General features: G+C 38.2%; 1 protein-coding gene across 6 annotated transcripts in view; it reads left to right on the top strand.

Annotated features, from left to right (window-relative positions):
- The window catches only part of ssbp2b (single stranded DNA binding protein 2b), a 324,475-nt gene extending 306,084 nt beyond the window's left edge, over positions 1-18,391 (top strand). For all 6 annotated transcript variants that reach the window (XM_072281282.1, XM_072281281.1, XM_072281279.1 and 3 more), the window contains 3 exons: positions 291-319; positions 4,501-4,599; positions 11,913-18,391. In XM_072281282.1, coding sequence (XP_072137383.1) covers positions 291-319; positions 4,501-4,599; positions 11,913-11,942 — 158 coding nt within the window. In that variant the 3' untranslated portion in view covers positions 11,943-18,391. The remainder of the gene's footprint in view (positions 1-290; positions 320-4,500; positions 4,600-11,912) is intronic.
- The last annotated feature ends 483 nt before the right edge of the window (positions 18,392-18,874 follow it).

The raw sequence follows: 18,874 nt of genomic DNA, 5'->3' as shown, positions 1-18,874 counted from the left end.
CTGCAGGCTTGAACGCAGATGGAAATCTGAAATTAAATCAGCTTTTTTATTTTGTAAACCTATGGCATTTATTAGGCATAGGCATGAATTGATTAAGCAGTGGCCTTGAAACAATGGAGATAATAATGATGTGAATTTGTATTTTGATTAATTTACCCTGGTGTTTGCTGTGCAGCTGACACTTTTACATGGCTGAAAATTTGCAAGAGCCCATTGAGGGCTGCAGGGGAATAATAGAGCTCAGATGGATGGAAGAAAAACTAATTAAAGTGTCTTTCTTTTAATTTCAGGCTCAGGAGATATGGACGGCATCTCCAAAGTAAGGAACATGTTTAATAAGTGTGGTATTATTAGCCTTTGGAAGTTTACAAAAACAATTTGTGCTGCAATTTGATCTTTTTTTGAGTTCATAAAGATTTTAAGAATCAACTCTTAAAATTTCTGCTTATTTCCAAAATATAACTACAAGAGATTCTGCAGATGCTGGAAACCCAGAATAACACATACAAAGTGCTGGAGGAGTTCAGCAGGTCAGGCAGCATCTATGGAGGGGAAAAACAGTCTACCTTTCAAGCTTACATCAGGACAAGAAAGGAAGGGGGCAAAAACCAGAATAAGAAATTGGGGGGAGAGGAAAAAAGTACAAACTGGCAAGTGAGATGAAAGGTAAGTGGGTGGGGGAAGGGGGTTAAACTGAGAAACTGGGAAGTGATAGGTGATAACGGTAAAGGGCTAAAGAAGAGGGAATCTGATAAGACAGGAGTGTGGATCATTTATATCTATATTTCGAAATTGTAGATATAATAGACAAAATGAAGTCAGTTCCACTGTTACAGCAAAATAAATAATTAAACTAAAGTATAATTTGATAATTTTTTAGAATTATCTTTTGAAGAAATTTGGTTCACTTCCATACATTTGTTGTGGGAGCCTGTTCAGATTACCAAAATGATATGTACTTACCGTCACGTTGCCATGCACACATCTAGTTTCTTACAGCTGGAAGTTAAATTATGTTGGCTGCAGCCATAATTTATTTTATAATTGAAGAGAGAGAACTGAAATAGATACAGAAGCCCAAAACAGTTAAAGTACCACAAGTGGGGAAAGACCAACATGCAAATACCCTACTTGGGTACCATAGATTCTGATGCTCCAGCATGTATCTGCCCTTACAGAAAAGACCATCTTTGGGATGATTTTAAACCATTTTCCCCATTCAGCAAAGCATTAATTGTAAAAATAATGGTAGCTGTGATGTTCGAAGTGTGAACTCTGCGTGGCTAGAGATGGGGAAATAGAAAACCTACAGCATAATACAGGCCCTTTGGACCACAAGGCTGTGCCGAACATGTCAGTACCTTAGAAATTACTTAGGGTTAACCATAGCCCTCTATTTTACTGAGCTCCATGTTCCTGTCTAGGAGTCTCTTAAAAGACCCTATCATATCCTTCTCCACCGCCATTGCAGGCAGCACATTCCATGCACTCGTCACTCACTGCGTAAAAAAAAACTTACCCCAACATCTCTGTACCTACTTCCAAGCACCTTAAAACTGTGCCCTCTCGTGCTAGCCATTTCAGCTCTGGGGGAAAACCCTCTGACTATCCACACAATCAATGCCTCTCACGATCTTGTGGAAATGAGGGCTTGTTTGGCAAATATTTCCAACCCTGTTCCATGAGGCTGATTATTCTTTAGATTTTGAATGTTTGCAGTGGAGCAAAGGTAGAGGTCAATAAATCATATGGCTTGGTCTTCGAGTTGAGTTCTAGCAGGAGGATGCATAATCCACAATAGAGTTTCGCCCTGCTTACCCCTCCTAGTGTGAATTTCACGCAAATTTAAACTGAAGAGAGTTAATAATCAAAGTCAAAGTAAGATTGTTATCAAAGTACATATATATCACCGTATACTATGTTGAGATTCATTTTCTTAAAGGCATTTACAGAAAAATAAAGAAATACAACAGAATTTATGAAAATACATAAGTAAAGACTGACAAACAACCAATATGCAGAAGACGAATTGTGCAGATAATAAGTGCAAAAGCATACAAGTCACGCAGATAATAAAAAGAAGTAAATAAATAATGCTGAGAACATGAGATGTAGAGTCCTTGAAAATGAATTTATAGGTTGTGGAGCCAGTTCAGTATTAAAGTGAGTGAAGTTATCCATGCCAGCTCTGGAGCCTGGTGGTTGTATGGTAGTAATTGTTTCTGGACCTGCTGGCACGTGGCCAAAAACTCCTGTACCTCCTTCCCGATGGCAGTATTGAGAAGAGAGCATGGTCTGGATAGTGGGAGTCCTTGATGATGTATGCTGCTTTCTTGTGGCAGCGCTCTGGTACTGGTGCTCAGAGAGGTCTTTGCCTGTGATGGACTGACCAGCTTGCTGCATTCACTGGAGGGATTAATGAAAAGACAAATGCAGTGATAAACAGATGCTTCTGTTCCATGGACGATTCTGGTATTGTCCTCAAATGCCCAAGAAAACTTTAGGAGTATGGTCATCACGTGACCTGCCCCAAACAGTTACATCAAAATTGAAATTCTAGAACTCAAAGAGCCAATTAAAGATGAGTCTGGTTTGTGATCCAAAGGCAGGTGAGACTGTGTATCTGTAAGAGATGCTACTTTGATAATGTTGCCTGACAGATTGCAGCTTGTATACCAGACATTTATCCAATTGGCAGTCTCCGCTCAGGGTGGCAGTGGGAGTCAGGCACTTCAAAGAATATCTTTTTACAGAAGTATTTCAGAGCTGTAATGCAAATCCCAAGGTTGTGTATGGTATACATACTTTGATAATAAGTTTACTTTAAACTTGAAAATGAATATGTGAAACAATGTTCTTTTAATTAACTCAACTTTAAAACCTAAAATCATGCCTCAGAACCTTTCTGCTCTCACATTTCCCAAAGTTCCCAGAGAAAGGGGAGAGAAGATAGTCATTCATTATGTACTTTGTCATATGACATGGGCAGTCATGGTCTTTCCATGACCATAATTGTTCTTGGCAAATTTTTCTACAGAAGTGATTTGCCATTGCCTTCTTCTGGGCAGTGTCTTTACAAGATGTGTGACCCCAGCTATTATCAATACTCTTCAGAGATTTTCTGCCTGGTGTCAGTGGTCGCATAACCAGGACTTGGGATATGCACCAGCTGCTCATAGGATCATCCACCACCTGCTACCATGACTTCATGTTACCCTGATTGGGGGTCTAAGCAGGTGACACACCTTGCCCAAGGGTGAGCTGCAGGCTGGCCGAGGGAAAGAGTGCCTTACACCTCCATTGGTAGAGATGTATCTCTATCCCACCATCCAAGAGAAGATAGTAGACACAGGAATTAAACTTGCACGAGTCCTTCAGCTGGCCATAGTGTCCAGGAACCAGGCATCCTCTGTGGTCAGTTGATATTATACATCATCTCTGACCAAGCCTAGAGAGCAGCAATCGAGCATGGTCTAATTTTGTGCATTAAACTGGTAAATTTTGATGAGGAGTTGATTCTTACCAAGAAGTATTTTAATTTTGTGATAAAATAAAGGACCTATATCAACAATTAAGGAAAAAGACAAACTTACATTTGGTGGTTGTGTTTGTAATGTTTTTGGATGTATAAATTAATATTTGTAATAGAGGATTAATTGTAATACAACTGCTTGTGTGGTCATATACTACATTAGTAGATCTTAAGGCCTCATATCTAAGAAAGGATGTGCTGGCTTTGGAGAGGATCATTAGGAGGTTCATGAGAAGGGTCCCAGGAATGAAAGGGTTAATGTGTGAGGATGTTTTGATGGCTCTGGACCTGTACTCTCTGGATTTTAGAAGAATGAGGGGAAATACTCATTGAAACCTATGGAATATTGAAAGGCATAGATAGAGTGGATGTGGAGAGGATATTTCCTATATTGGTGGAGTCTAAGACCAGTGGGCACAGCCTCATAATACAAAGATGTCCCTTTAGAACAGAGACAAGGAGGAATATCTGTGGCCAGAGGGTGGTGAATGTGTGGAATTCATTGCCACAAATGGGAGTGGAGGCCAAGTTATTGGGTATATTTAAAGCAGAGGTTGATATGTTCTTGTTTAGTAAGCTTGTCAAGGGTTACGGGGAGAAGACGGGAGAATGGGGTTGAGAGGAAAAATAAATCAGCCATGATGGGTGGCTTGATGAGTCAAATAGCTTAATTCTGCTCCTATGTCTTTGTGGTCTTACACTAGTACATACATACAATCAGTTGATACTGTGCTTTTAAACATTTTAATGAATAGAAACTTGCAATTAAGTGAGATTTTGATGGTCATATTTAACTGCTGATAGAAAATGTTTTATAACTACAAGCATTCTGATTTTGGCTCAGAACAAATAAGGATAAAATGTGTTAATTATAACAGCTGCTACTAGTTTACTAACATGTATAGTTGTGATCTGATCAGATTAAACCTTCCATTATAACTAATGGCTACTTATTTATCTGTGCCTAGAATTCTCCCAGTAACATCAGTATGAGTAACCCACCTGGCACTCCACGGGACGATGGTGAGATGGGTGGCAACTTCCTGAACCCCTTTCAGAGTGACAGTGTGAGTGTTCTTTTTATATACTTTTCTCTATTAATGCTGCATCTAATTTATTACGGGGTGAAATGCAAGGCCATTTGTAGAGATAGAAGCAACCCAAGATGCGTTTTATGAAATCTATAAATAACTTGGGTTCTGAGTTTGTGATTGGAAAGCACCAAAGCCCTTCAACAGAAAGTCCTACAAAAAGTAGTGGATATAGCCCAGTCCATCATGGGTAAAGTCATTTCCACCATTGAGCACGTCTACATGGAGTGCTGACGCAGGTAGGCAGCGTTCATCATTAAGGACCCTAACGATATATAGACCATGCTGTCACCTCACAGCTGCTGACAGGATAAAAGATACAGGAGTCTCACAACCCACACCATCAGGTTCAGGAACATTTATTACTCCTCAATCATCAGGCTTTTGAACCAGGGGATAACTTCACTCGTTTCACTGAACTGTTCCCATAACCTATGGACTTGACTCACTTTCAGGGATTCTTTATCTCATGTTCTCGATATTTATTGTTTATTTATTTATTGTTATTTTTTCTTTAGTATTTGCACAGTTTATTGTCTTTTGCATATTAGTTGTTTGTCCTTTTGGGTGCGGTCTTTCATTGATTCTATTGTGTTTCTTGGATTTACTGTGTATGCCCATGAGAAAACAAATCTCGGGATTGTATATGGTGACACGTTGTACATATACTTTAATTTATTTTTGTAACTGTTTTTCATGTTTTATTCCTAGTAATGTTTAGGAAAAGTAATTTCTCCCTTCCTCAGCTTCGCCTTGAAATTGTATTTTCTTGTGATCTGCTGGGAGGAATTGTCCTTTGCATTGAGAAAATTAAAACATTGTTCATTGACCTATTGTCGTTTGTATTTTCAGAATCAGATTTAATATCACTGACATATGCATGACATTTGTTGTTTTGCAGCAGAAGGACACAGCAGAGACATAATAATCCATAAATTACAAAATAAATAAGTAGTGCAAATAAAGGAATAATAAGGAAATGTTCAGGCACCAAGCAGAAATCTGGTGGCATGGGGGAAGAGCTGTTCTCAAATCATTCAAGCTGCTGTACCTACTGACCTACTGACTCTCACAGCTGCAATGGTGCTAGAAAGTTTGTGAACTCTGCAGAATTTTCTCTATTTCTGCATAAATATGACCTAAAAATGTGAGTTGTAAGTCCTAAAACTAGATAAAGAGAACCCAATTAAATAAATAACATAAAAACATTATACTTGTTCATTTATTTATTAAAAAAAATGATCCACTATTACGTGTATTTGTTGGAAAAAGTATGTGAACCTCTGGGGTAATGCATTTAACAAAAGATATTTGGAGTCAAGTGTTCCAGTCAATGAGACAAGATTGGAAGTGTGAGTTGTAGATGTACCCTGCCCTATAAAAAAGGCACACCAAGTCAGGTTACTGACAGAGCCTGCTCTTTTCAAGAAAGGTCTGTTTATGTGCACCATGCCTCAATGAAAACAACTTTCAGAGGACCTTGGGTGAAGATTTGTAGAGATGCATCAAGCTGGAAAAGGCTACAAAAGCACTTCTAAAGATTTGAGTGTTCATCAGTCCACAGTCAGAGAAATTGTCTACAAATGGAGGAAACTCAGTACTGCTGCTATTCTCCCTCGGAGTGGACATCCTGCAAAGGTCACACCAAGGCACAGCATGCAATGCTAAAGCAGGTGAAAAAGAACCCAAGGGTAACAGTAAAAAACCTGCAGAAATCTCTAGAACTTGATACATTCTCTGTTCATATGTCCTCTGTATGAAAAACACTGAACAGGTATGGTGTTCATGGAAGGACACCATGGAGGAAACCACTGCTCTCCAAAAAAAAAAATTACTGCATGACTCAAGTTTGCAAAAGACCACATAGATGTTCTACAGTGCTTCTGGGACAATGTTCTGTGGACAGATGAGACAAAAGTTGAACTTTTTGGCAGAACTGTACATTGCTATGTTTTGAGGGAAAAGGGCACTGCACACCAACACCAAAACCTCAACCCAACTGTGAAGCATGGTGGAAGGAGCATCATGGTTTGGGGTCGCTTTGCTGCCTCAGGGCTTGAACAGCTTGCAATCATTGAGGGAACAATGAATTCAATATTGTATCAAGACATTTTACAGGAGAATGCCGGAGTAGCAGTTCGTCACCAGAAGCTTAATAGAAGTTATATAATGCAACAAGACGAGATCCAAAAGACAAGAGTAAATCAACAACAGAATGGGTTAAAAAGAAGAAAAAATGTGTTTTGGGATGGCCGAGTCAAAGTTCTGACCTTAATCCTATAGAAATGTTGAGGAAGGATGTGAAGCAAACAGTTCATGCAAGGAAGCCCACTAACATCCCAGAGCTGAAGCAGTTTTGTAAGGAGGAATGGCCTAAGTTTTTTCCAAGCTAATGTGCAGGACTGATCCACAGTTACCAGAAACGTTTGGTTGAAGTTATTGCTGTACATGGGGGTCACACCAGTTACTGAAAGCAAAGATTCACATACTTATTCCAATAAATACATGTAATATTGGATCATTTTTCTCAATAAATATAAAGTATAATGTATTTGTGTTATTTATTTAATTGGGTTCTCTTTATCTAGTTTTATCTAGATAAGTGACTGGTAAGGGATAGTGAAGCCAGGTGGGTAGGTAAGATAAAGAGCTGGAGAGGAAGGAATCTGATTGGAGAGGAGTGTGGACCATAGAAGAAAGAGAATGAGGAGGGGATCCGGGGGAAAGGTTGTGCGTCTTTTCATGTTTTTATTATGTTGTGAGGAATGCTGGCATCTTTTAAGAAACTAAATGGGCATTCTCTTTTGAATTATTGAGGCCCCTTGTAGTAACCACACTCTCGCAATGATGTTAACTAGGCTAATATTTGGGTATTGATCCAGCAGCAATGAACATCATCTCATGATAATATGAGAACAGGAAATGCTGGAAATACTCAGTTGCTGGCTAATAAATGAATGCTGCTTGGACAACAAACAGAACTTCAAATGTAGGGAAAAACACTAACGCAAGAGATTCTGCAGATACTGGAAATCCAAGCAACACACACAATATGCTAGAGCAGGGGTCCCCAACCTTTTTTGCACTGCAGACCGGTTTAATATTGACAATATTCTTGCAAACCGGCGGACCCGAGGTGTGGGGGGCGGGGGGTAGGGTTGCCAACGGCCAAGAGTAGCAGTCAAATACGTTGTGTTTACCCAGAGAAAGACTACAATGACCATGAAGTCTTGCGCGGCGCCATTGCGCATGCGTGTACCTGCGGATGATTTTTTTTCCCTCTGCAAATCATTTTTGGCGATTCTGTTCGAGGGGGGGTGTTAATCACGACCGGAATATCAGGGATAAGTGGCTAATTCACTCAATTTCATTTCTAAAAAGGTTTATCTAACGAATTTAATATTAAACACAGCGCATATTTTCTTTGCATGAATATAGTGATAAGTCAATTATCAGGAGAGCTTGAGGTAAGTGTTGAATGAACTTCCAGTAGAAGTGGTAGAAGCAGGTTCAATATTATCATTTAAAGAAAAATTGGGTAGGTATATGGACAGGAAAGGAATGGAGGGTTGTGGGCTGATGCAGGTCGGTGGGACTAGATGAGAGTAGCGTTCGGCACGGAGTAGAAGGGCAGAGGTGGCCCATTTCCGTGCTGTAATTGTTACATCATAACATAGCATCATAACATTTTAAGTAATGTTTGGATATTAAACACACAGTGCATATTTTCCTCGTATGAACATATAAAATCATTGCAACACACCAATATCGCTGAATCAGTGGGAGCCCTGGGCTTGTTTCCCTGCAACAAGACGGTGCCATCAAGGGGTGATGGGAGACAGCGATACTGGAAGGGGGTTCCTTATGTCCTGTCTATTCTGCAATTTAGTTTTAGTTGCATTCATTGTAGAAAACTCTGCTTCACAGAGATAGGATGTTGGAAATAGAAGCAACGTTTTCAGTGCTTTCGTGGCTACCTCAGGATATTTAGCCTTGACTTTGATCCAGAATGCCAGCAGAGATGTTATGTCAAACATACTTTTCAGCCCGCCGTCATTTGCAAGCTTAAGGAGTTGATCTCCTTCCCGTGCTGACACGGATGACGCACGGGTCATGACCTCACGTGCATTTAAACTCAACAGAGCGTGACAGGGAATGAGGAAAGGTGCAGCTGACTCATATCGCCAAATCATATTGTTCCCTCGCGGCCCGGTAGCACATGCTTTGCGGCCCGGTGGTTGGGGACCGCTGTGCTAGAGGAACTGGGCAAGTCAGGCAGCATTTATGGAAAGGAATAAACAGTCAATGTTTTGGGCCAAGACCCTTCATCAGGACTTCAAACGAAATTGTGTTTTTTGTGTATGATCTACTGAGCAGGCAGACAACAACTGCCAGATTCTGAAACACGATGGCAGGAGCAGGTCTTTATTGGAAAGAATGCAGCTGAAAACCGAGCATTGTGTCTGAGCAGAACAGCAGTTTGAGTGGAAGTCTAGCATAAGTACAGAAACAATTCATCGCAAATTGTAGTAGAAGTAGTTAAGAATAAACTAGCAAACAGATTAGTCAATTTTAAACAAGGATAAGAAATCAGACAGCAATTCTTTGTGCCCCAAAAAGCACTATGTTTTTGATATGGTAAAAAGATGAGATTATCTGCAGCTTGCATAGGCTCAAGAGGAAGCATAGAAGTCTAAGAATGAGTTGGTATGTTGGTATTTAGTAGACCTTGAGGAACATTTCCCTGTGTTTCATATGTGAAATTAGCTTTCAGATGAAATATTTAATTTGTTCAGTTGTAAATACATTTATAAATTGAGTAAATTACAATGCCTTCAGATGAGGAAGGTGTACAACCAGAGCTACTCTGTCTCTAGTACTATCAAATTTGAATGGAAAGTAAATTAAATTTCTATTTCTGTCTCAAAAGCCCTGAAATCGTAGGATTTTAAAAATCACTTAGTGTAGTATTTCTTTAATAAAATGTTTTTTTTTGTTTTGTCTTTCATAGAAACTCCTGTTGTATTTGGTGCACCCATTTGCATTATATTTAGGATTAGTTAAATTGACAAATTTACTGCCATAAAATTCTCGGTTTCCCAGTTCTTGCTCTCTCTGTTGACCAAATGGTGCCCTCTGTTGTTTCAGAAATGGCAGCTTTCCTAGAGAAAATGGCAAATTGTTTTGGATAAACAAAATGATATTGATTCTAGCAGAAGCAATATGCATAGATATTATAAGTTTGTTTAAAGGAAGTGTTTCTATATATTTTACATTCTGGATTATGCCATTATAGTTGATAATGATGCAGCACATAACCTGAGACTGAACAGTTTGTGCCATGCCACTTTAGTATTGGACATAAACGGGAAAATCTGCAGATGCTGGAAATCCAATGCAATACACACAAAATGCTGGAGGAACTCAGCTGGCCAGGCAGCACCTATGGAAAAGAGTAAACAGTCGACGTTTCAGGGAAAGACCCTCCGTCAGGACTGGAAAAATTCACAACTGAATCTTGCTGTGTTCCTTCAGCGTTTTGTATGTGTTGCTTAGTATCGGGTATGCTGTGACCAATTAACTTACAAACCTATACATCTTTGGAATGCGGCAGGATACTAGAGCAACCGGAAGAAACCCAATTAGCCTACGGAACCCCCCACCCCCCCCAGATTCTGGCATTCACCTACACTAGAGTCAGTTAACAGATAGAATCAGAGGTGGGGGTGACTTCTAATGAGAAAGGGTGACAACCATTTGGTGTAGTTAATACTATCATCTGGTGTTCTCAATATATCAAGACCTTATCTATAAAGGTATTTTCATTCTGTAGAAAGTTACCCAATATTTGTGTAATTTGATATTTTTACCGAAGAGGTGTCCATGCCTCTTCAATGCTGTCCTCCAGTGTTCGCTCAGAGGAAGAGAGCTGGATTGCATGCGTGTGTGCAAACGTTCATCTGCAGATTGCTGAGAACTGCTTGTTCTTGCCAACAACACCCATGCACCATTAATTTTCAAGATATATCAGTCAGGGACTTGGGCTATATATATTTACTACTATCTTATATATGCTATATGTGCCTTACGCTGTGTATTGTGCCTTGTTGGTACTGTGTTTTGCACCTTGGCCCCGGATGTATACTGTTTCATTTGGCTGTATTTATTGGTACTCATGTATGGCTAAATGATAATTAAACTTGAACTCGAACTTCAAAGTGGTTAGAGGCCACATTGGAAATTTATAAATCAGTTTTTTTTGTCAATCAAGGTTTACGTCACCAATGAGCAGTATGAGCCTTGGAGGAATAATGAGGGGCTACCAGAGTTCATTTGAATTTGATGCTTCTGCCCTGGCCTGTGTTAGGTGTGATAGCCAGCTTTGTGAGTTGCAGTGCAATGGGGAAAAGAGCAGACATTGCATCCACTGCTGGGCTTCTGATCAAGTATTATACGGGTTTCAGTTTCAGAGTCAACCAAATGAGCCCGGGATGGAGATGGTTACAAGGCAGAAAATCCATTAGGGATATTCAAGAGTCTCTCAGCTATGCAGGTGGATGTAAGAAAAATAGAGGGCTGTGTTGGGCGGAGTGGAGTTAGATTGATTTTGAAGTGTGTTAAAAGGTCAGCACAACATCATGAGCCAAAGGGTCTTTCTTATACTGAACTGTTCTTTGTTCCACGTAAAAACACTTCAGGGTCCTTACATTTTTAAGATGTAGAATCACAGTGCTGGTGAAGGGTCTCACCCAGAAATGTCAACTGTTTATTCCTCTCCATAGATGCTGCCTGTCCTGCTGAGTTCCTTCAGCATTTTGTGTGTTGCTCTGGATTTCCAGCATCTGCAGAATCTCTTGTGTTCCTAGATGTCTGATGTAGTTATTCTGCTCTCCAGGAAGCTGTACGTGAGCACATCTAACTTGCATTAATATCTCTTACTCATGACACCTGTTGATGGTTTTGCACACATACACATTGGAGTGGAATGAACAGAAGAACTGTTAGATTAGGTGGAGAGATAAGACAAGTGACTGCCAATGCTGAAATCTGGAGCCCAGACAATCTGCCAGAGGAACCCTGGGGCTCGAGCAGCATCTGTGTGACGTTTCAGGTTAAAACATCAACAATTACTTTCCTCTCACATATGCTGCTCAGCCCACTGAGCTCTGCAGCAGCTGTTGGTTGTTAAATATAGGTAATTTGCTTGTATTATTTCTGTATGCTTACAAATGAAGGAAATTGCTGTCCTTAAAGGAATTTCACATGTTATTTTGTCTTTTTTTTTACAGTATTCTCCAAGCATGACAATGAGTGTGTGATCTTGTATCCCTCCTCGTGATCAAGGCCAGAGTGATTTGCCTCTTAAAACGTGAAATAACCACATCCAAGAGAAGATTAAAATATTTTACAAAGCTCTGCAGAAAAAGAGGTTTTGATTCTAGCAAAGACCCTGTTGTTCTGCAAATGACAGGTGTCCCATTGTGTACTGAAAGCGGGTCCAAGATATTCTTTCTAAGTTTACAAAACCTCGGAGACTGAACAGTTCAACCATTTAAATGTAGGATATGCCTAATTGAGGCAAAACGCAGCAACTTCCATGACTTCCCATAGTTAAGTAAGACATGGTGTGCTTTATTCAGCTGTTTGAAAGAATACAGTAATAAATACAGCTTAATGTGAGTCTACTTCCTTCTGTTTTTCCCTTCCAGTTCACTCTTTAGTCTCAAGAAGATATGTTAATTGTAATTTTGTAATGTATAAACCAGCTCCAGACAATACCTCTTTTTATGCTTTATATGACATCATTGCTACTCAGCAGAACAAATATACTAGCCAAACACTGTAGGATATACATGTGGAAGGGAAAAAGAAAGGCTAATGAATATCTTGCACTTAATGTTGTGTTCAGTAAGTGTTATTCATTAATTAGAGCTACATTACTTGTCATGTGAAATAGGAGCAAGCCTGTCTTTTAGATTTACAGTGGTGGATGCAGGTCCTTAACTACAGTTCTGGCATATCAATGTTGAACACTAGGTGGACTATGCTTATGGTCATTGACAACAGCCAATAAGTGCTATACAAATTGCAGCTAAGAAATTGCAGAATAGTTTTTTTTATTTCTCTCTTTTCCCTGGTAACATTAAATTGAGATGTAGTACTCTAGGAGCGTGATTAAGGATATTTGATGGTAAATCGTATGGTCTGGATGACCTTGGTGTGTCACTAATGAAGGATGCCCATCCTTCCTTAGTTAATATCGCACCATAAAATTCTGTGTTTTAGCCATTACCTCTTTTTTAAAAAAAAATGGAAAATGAAACTATCTTTTGTAAATTTTCATGTATTCCTTATTCTTCCTTCTGTGCAGAATGATATATTGTAAATGTACATTATGTGTAGATTGTAACAAACTGAAGTTCTTTTTGTTTGGTTTTTGATTTGTATGTGTGAGAATGAGGGTTCTCGGAATCACCACAGTTGGGGTCTTTTCCTATGGGGAACGTTTTCTGGTCTGAGATTGGAACTAGTGTAAAATTTTGTACAAATTGTTGGCTGACTTTTTCTGTTCTCAGACCAATTTAAAAATATTTAAATGAAATTTACCAAACATTATTCAAATGGAACCGTAATTTTGAAGCTCATATTAATTATGCATGTTAAAAAATGTACAATTCTGTGTTTAACTAATGTAACCACTTGAAGTTAACCTGCTCCTAACTCCAATTATGCAGTTGATATTTTTAAGAAAAAGTTAGTTCCTGTTACTATATCAATTTTCTATTTTAGACAAATGAATTAAGTATAGAACATGTTTTTTAATTGTTCTGGGACTTGGGTGTGGGAACTAGTGATAATGATTGCACGACACGAAAGTGCTGTACAGTTCAAATCATCTTTATATCACTTACAATTATGGCAATTGATCTTTAGTTGAAAGTGTTTAAGAGAAGCTAAGTAATCTGTAAAAACTTAGCAAAATAACAAAAAAGGAAAATTGTATATGTTGTCCCTTCCCTGTGATTCCTCATTTGAAAAGGCCCTAACAATCAGAAATGGAGTTTCTGTAAAACAGCCTACTTATTACTTGTTTCAGAAAAAGATAAAAAGGCACTGTCATGTCCCCAAAAAATCTTTTATTTGGGCATCCGGACTTCTTTTTCTTGCGATGTCTTTTGAAGATATTTATATATTGTCTGACAGTGTGATGCCAGTACCATGTCCAATACAGAGTAATCATATGCAGTTTTGCATTTCGATCTGAATATAGTGCTAATTGTTGTGAAGATTACAGATAGATTTCTTTGAGTAATTCATATTCTTTTTGTGACTTTTATGGAATTATGCCACTAAACTATAGTTAAATGTGCAAATGAGAGCATTGTGATTGGGTTCTGGTAAAGATTGACCTATTCTCATCAAGTACTTCAAGCATGCAATTAAGTTGTCCTGCAAGCCCCTATCTTGTAGTACAGAAACATTTTGAACTAGCAAACTTCTTCACCAAACCAGGTCAAAGTATTATAGTAGTGCATCACTCAAGTCTAACATGATGTTCTCCTGAGGGGTTGCCTATTGGTGGGTCCTCAGATGGCTGTAGAAGCTGATCCAGATTCCACGTCAAAATATGATTAAAATACTATTGTCCCTCTAAGCTTCATTGGAATCTTGAATACACTAAACATCAATATATTGTGTTATATTTTATAACTCTGAGCAGGTAGGATGAACAGTGTTGCTTGTCTGAGTCGTATATTCATTACATTAAACCATTTAAGCAAGAAAGATATCACTTCTTGCACTCATTGAGCACTTGATTTATGTATTTGCAAGAAATAACTGGTTTATATTTTCGTAAACCATTACTCACCACCAAAAATCTGAAAGAAAATAAATTATTTGTACTTCATTTGATGAGAAATAAGGGAGATCTTTGTTTAGAGATTGGATATGAATTTTGATGTGGTGCATTTATTTTGCAAGGCATTGGGCAAGGCAGTGATGATAGCGTGAGGTCTATATGACTGAGCCTCATTTCAGTAAATTGTTGAACTTCCAGTAGCGAACAGCCAGGTTGGAGACAGCCCATAGAGGGTGAACATTAGGCGCGGTGGAGGAAACGCTGCAGTATACGGGAGAATAATTCTGGCCCAGCTCATTCCGTGTTCACTTCTACCCAGAGAATGTACTATACAGAGTTGAAGAAAAAAACCTGTGTTGGGACTACTGTGCATATATGGAGTAGCCACCTTGGTTCACCCGCTGCCTAAGTCATTGTTCTTTTAGACAGAGGCACTGTTCACTTGTATTTCAACTTGTTCCGAAATTTCAGTCAGCTACTCATCAGTGAGAACAGAGTGGTTTGTGTTGCAGTCTTATAACCTACAGCCAATCTATTACCACCCAAAATTCAGAGAAGAGCTATTCTAATGCTATTTTTGATCAAGTGGTTATGCATGCAGTAATTTTTTTTGGAAGAATTTCATGAAATATATTGATTATTTGTGTATGCATGGTCTGTTCCCTTCTGTTCTCATTGACACTGACTGACTTGCTGAGTTCCTCCAGCATTTTGTGTGTGTTGCTCAGCACTGAATGTTATGAAGTGTGCAGTCTACAATCCAATATTTCATTATGTAAAATTTGTTTGATTAGCAGATTAAAAAGACTACGTTTCCAATTTCACAGTCCTGTTTTGTGTTTCAGTCTGATGAAGTTACTTCAAATCCAGGAAGAAATTGAAGAGTACGATGCAAAGTGTAGTTAACTGTGAGGATATTTTGGTCATTTCACAGTGATGATGATATATATAATTCAGTTACATAATTTTAACTTGTTTAGTTTCAGATTGTGTGCTAAAACTGGTTCAGTGCTGCCATTTGGCCAATAAAAACCCAACCATTTCAGGTTAATAGAATCTGCTTTTGTCATTGTACTCGGTATAATCCACAATTGACATTGCATCATTCTGTTGCCACAATGCCAATTTGCAACACACATGCAGTGGCCACTTTATTAGGCTTCTCCTGTGGCTCCTGTACCCAATAAAGTGGCCATTAAATGTATGTTCGTGGTCTGTTGCCTATCTATTTCAAGGTTTGACATGTATTCAGAGAAGTTCTTTTGAGCACCACTTCTGTAACGCGTGGTTATTTGTGTTACTGTCACCTTCCTTTCAGCTTGAACCATACTGGCCATTCTCCTCTGACCTCTCTCATTAACAAGGCATTTTCATCAACAGAACTGCCACTCACTGGATGTCTCATTTATCAAACCATTCTCTGTAAACTCTAGAAAATGTTGTGTGTGAAAATCCCAGGAGATCAACAGCTTCTGAGATAATCAAACTACCCCATCTGGCACCAACAATAGTTTGACAGTCAAAGTCACTTAGATCACGTTTCTTCTGCATTTTGATGTTTGGTCTGATCAACAACTGAACCTTCTGACCATGTCTGCATGCTTTTATGCATTGAGTTTCGGCAACATAATTGGCTGATTAGATATTTGCATTAACAAGCAGGATAGCAGGTGTACCTGATGAAGTAGCTACTGAGTATATGTATGTTAGTTATGAAAATGAAGCTTCTAGCAATTCTCTCTTGTACCTAGCTGTGATTTCTCTTTTGCCTTTGCATTGTGCCTCACACTGAGAAATGATTATTTAAAAGGAAATTTTGCCTTTGTTAGCAAATTCATGTAAGCAGTGTGCCCAAGATCCAGTTTCTGTCTTTTTGTATCAGAAAATGCAGTGTTCTTTGTTATTTCACCATTTGCCACTATTTTTCAAACGTTTGCACAAGAGATTATGGAAGACAAGTATAAATAAATTCTGCGATGGATAGGTAGCTGCAATAACAGCGTGGTCATTGTTCCGAAAGTCATTCTGGTGTGTTCTGTAAAATAATGTAGTTTGTGTAAGAAACTTTGTCTTGACTATGGTTTACACTGTAATATACTGTTGTAAAGCGCAGTTTGATTCCATGTAGCAAGTGTATTTCTGTAGTTATTGTTAGAATGTCACTAAATCAGCCAATACTTTATTATTTGGGTATTTTTTTGTATTTCTTTTCTGTTTGCCTTGTTAAAGCATGCTTAACTGACTCTAGAATCTCTGATGTGGATATTTTAAAGATTTCAGCCAACTAAGCAGAAACTGCCAGGAAACAATAAATACAACTTCTCTATTATTTTTGCCCTGAATATTGATTTTGTTTTACAGAAAATAACATTAATATTTAAGTTACTTTACATTGCCCTCTAACTTCAAAATGGCAAAATCTAAATTAATCTGAACAAAAATGCATGTGCCTACACATTCTCTTTATGCTGCATCTCATCTGAATGCATGTGATGTTCATTGAAACTGTAGTTGCAAAGATAGACATTTTGCATATTCAAGAATATTCATTTACACAGATGACAAGTGCTTAATACCCTCATGTTTTGTACTTTTCATTGATCTATATACCCCTTATCAATTATATTAAATAAATTCCATATTCTGTTTTTTATAATCTATACTTTTTTATGAAATGTCATATAATTTCTAAAAACTTCATTAAAATTATATTGTTTGACTTGTTTTATGAACTGAATTTCTTGAAAAAAGGGTAAGAGACACTAAAAGCTGATGTATAGTTATTTTTAAATCTGCATTTAACCTAGTTGGGACAAAGGAACCATTTAGTTTTTGAAACAATTTATTTTTTAGTATGATTCTTTTGAAATCAAATTCACTCTAACGTGATGCTGCGTAGCTTGTTTTCAGAAAACAGATGCCCTGACATTTATTACAAAGTATAATGAATAGAAAATATTTTAACCAGTTAAATTTGTGTAGTCAGGTAAGGTTAAAGAAGTAAATTCTTTAACCTAGTGGTAGGGGAGGATCTAGAGCTTCAATCATCTTTGTATTTGAAGTTTCCTCACGAGTTAGAACTGTGCTGAAGATTCTGCTGAAAGTGATTGAATATGTGAAGGTGGAGTCAGAGAGGAAGGGCTCTTGGTAGTAGTAATTCCCGAGTCCTGGACATTACTACACTTCATTAACCTCTGACATTGCTTTGTCAATGTTGTTCTGCACTTTGTTCTTCAAACCAATTCAAAACAATAAATAGCCACCGATAGTGTTTTCTTTCATTTTTTTTTCTAACAAGAATACCAATTAGAGCTATTTTACATCACAGTGAAGTTAAAATTTTTAAAAATGTCTATTCCATGAGCATATCAAAGAATCAACATATCGAGTCAGTACCTATATACAGTAACTCCAGGTTTTTAGGGCACATTTACTTCATAAAGATGGCTTTTAGAAGTTGCTGTACAAAGTTTGAAGCATATCTCGATGGCTGCCCAGCACTGCACATCATTGCATGATTTCAATGTTTAAAATGAATTTTCTTATCCCAGTGTTTCCTACTTTGTATTTGTTCCTGCGGGCACAACAGTATTGTGTTTAGTAGTTCTGCCTTCACTTTCCTTTGTGTTCCTGAGTACTAATTAGCGACGTGTCCTGGTTTATTGTTCAGCACATTCTGTATTACATCATTTGTATGTTCTTTAAATTGTAAAGTTTCTTAGATTGAAAACTTGCTCATTAAACTGTTACATCAAATGTACTATAGGTCTCGGTCCTTGATTTAAATAATAAATGTTATGTAGCAAGCTTCTCCAATGGATTCATTGCTATCAGGCAGAGACACAATATTGTTTCAAGGGCACAAGAAATGACTACAGTGTGGAAAAACTGGTAGGCCTGACCCTGACTGGATAATTTAGCATTTGCATTGTATGTTTTGTGTGTTTTATTTGTATCCAATAAAACCTAATGTTATTTTCCACGTGTAAACTACTAAATTATTAAGGATGTGGAGTAATTTTCTGACTCGAGCAGATCTGACTATGTTAGCTAAAATATGCGCTCACCATGATCAAATTATAAATCAATCATATGTAGCCTCCACCCTGAGGTCATGAACATCATTTTCTTTAACTACTAGTAATTTCTACTCCTTTCCCTTTCTCTCATTTCTCATTCCCCGTGCTGGCTCCTCACTTGTCCATCACCTCCCTTTGGTGTCCCCTTCCCTTTCTCCCATGGCCCACTCTCCTATCAGATTTCTTCAGCCCTTTTACCTTCTCCACTTATCACCTTGCAGCTTCTTACTTCATCACTCTTCCCCCTCCCCAACCATCTACCCCCTCAGCTGGTCTCACCTATCACCTGCCAGCTGGTACTCCTTTCCCT

The sequence above is a fragment of the Mobula birostris genome, chromosome 17 (assembly GCF_030028105.1).
Source record: "Mobula birostris isolate sMobBir1 chromosome 17, sMobBir1.hap1, whole genome shotgun sequence".
Classification (NCBI taxonomy): Eukaryota; Metazoa; Chordata; class Chondrichthyes; order Myliobatiformes; family Myliobatidae; genus Mobula; species Mobula birostris.
The sequence above is the reverse complement of the archived record's forward strand: the minus strand, read 5'-3'. Positions and strand labels throughout refer to the sequence as shown.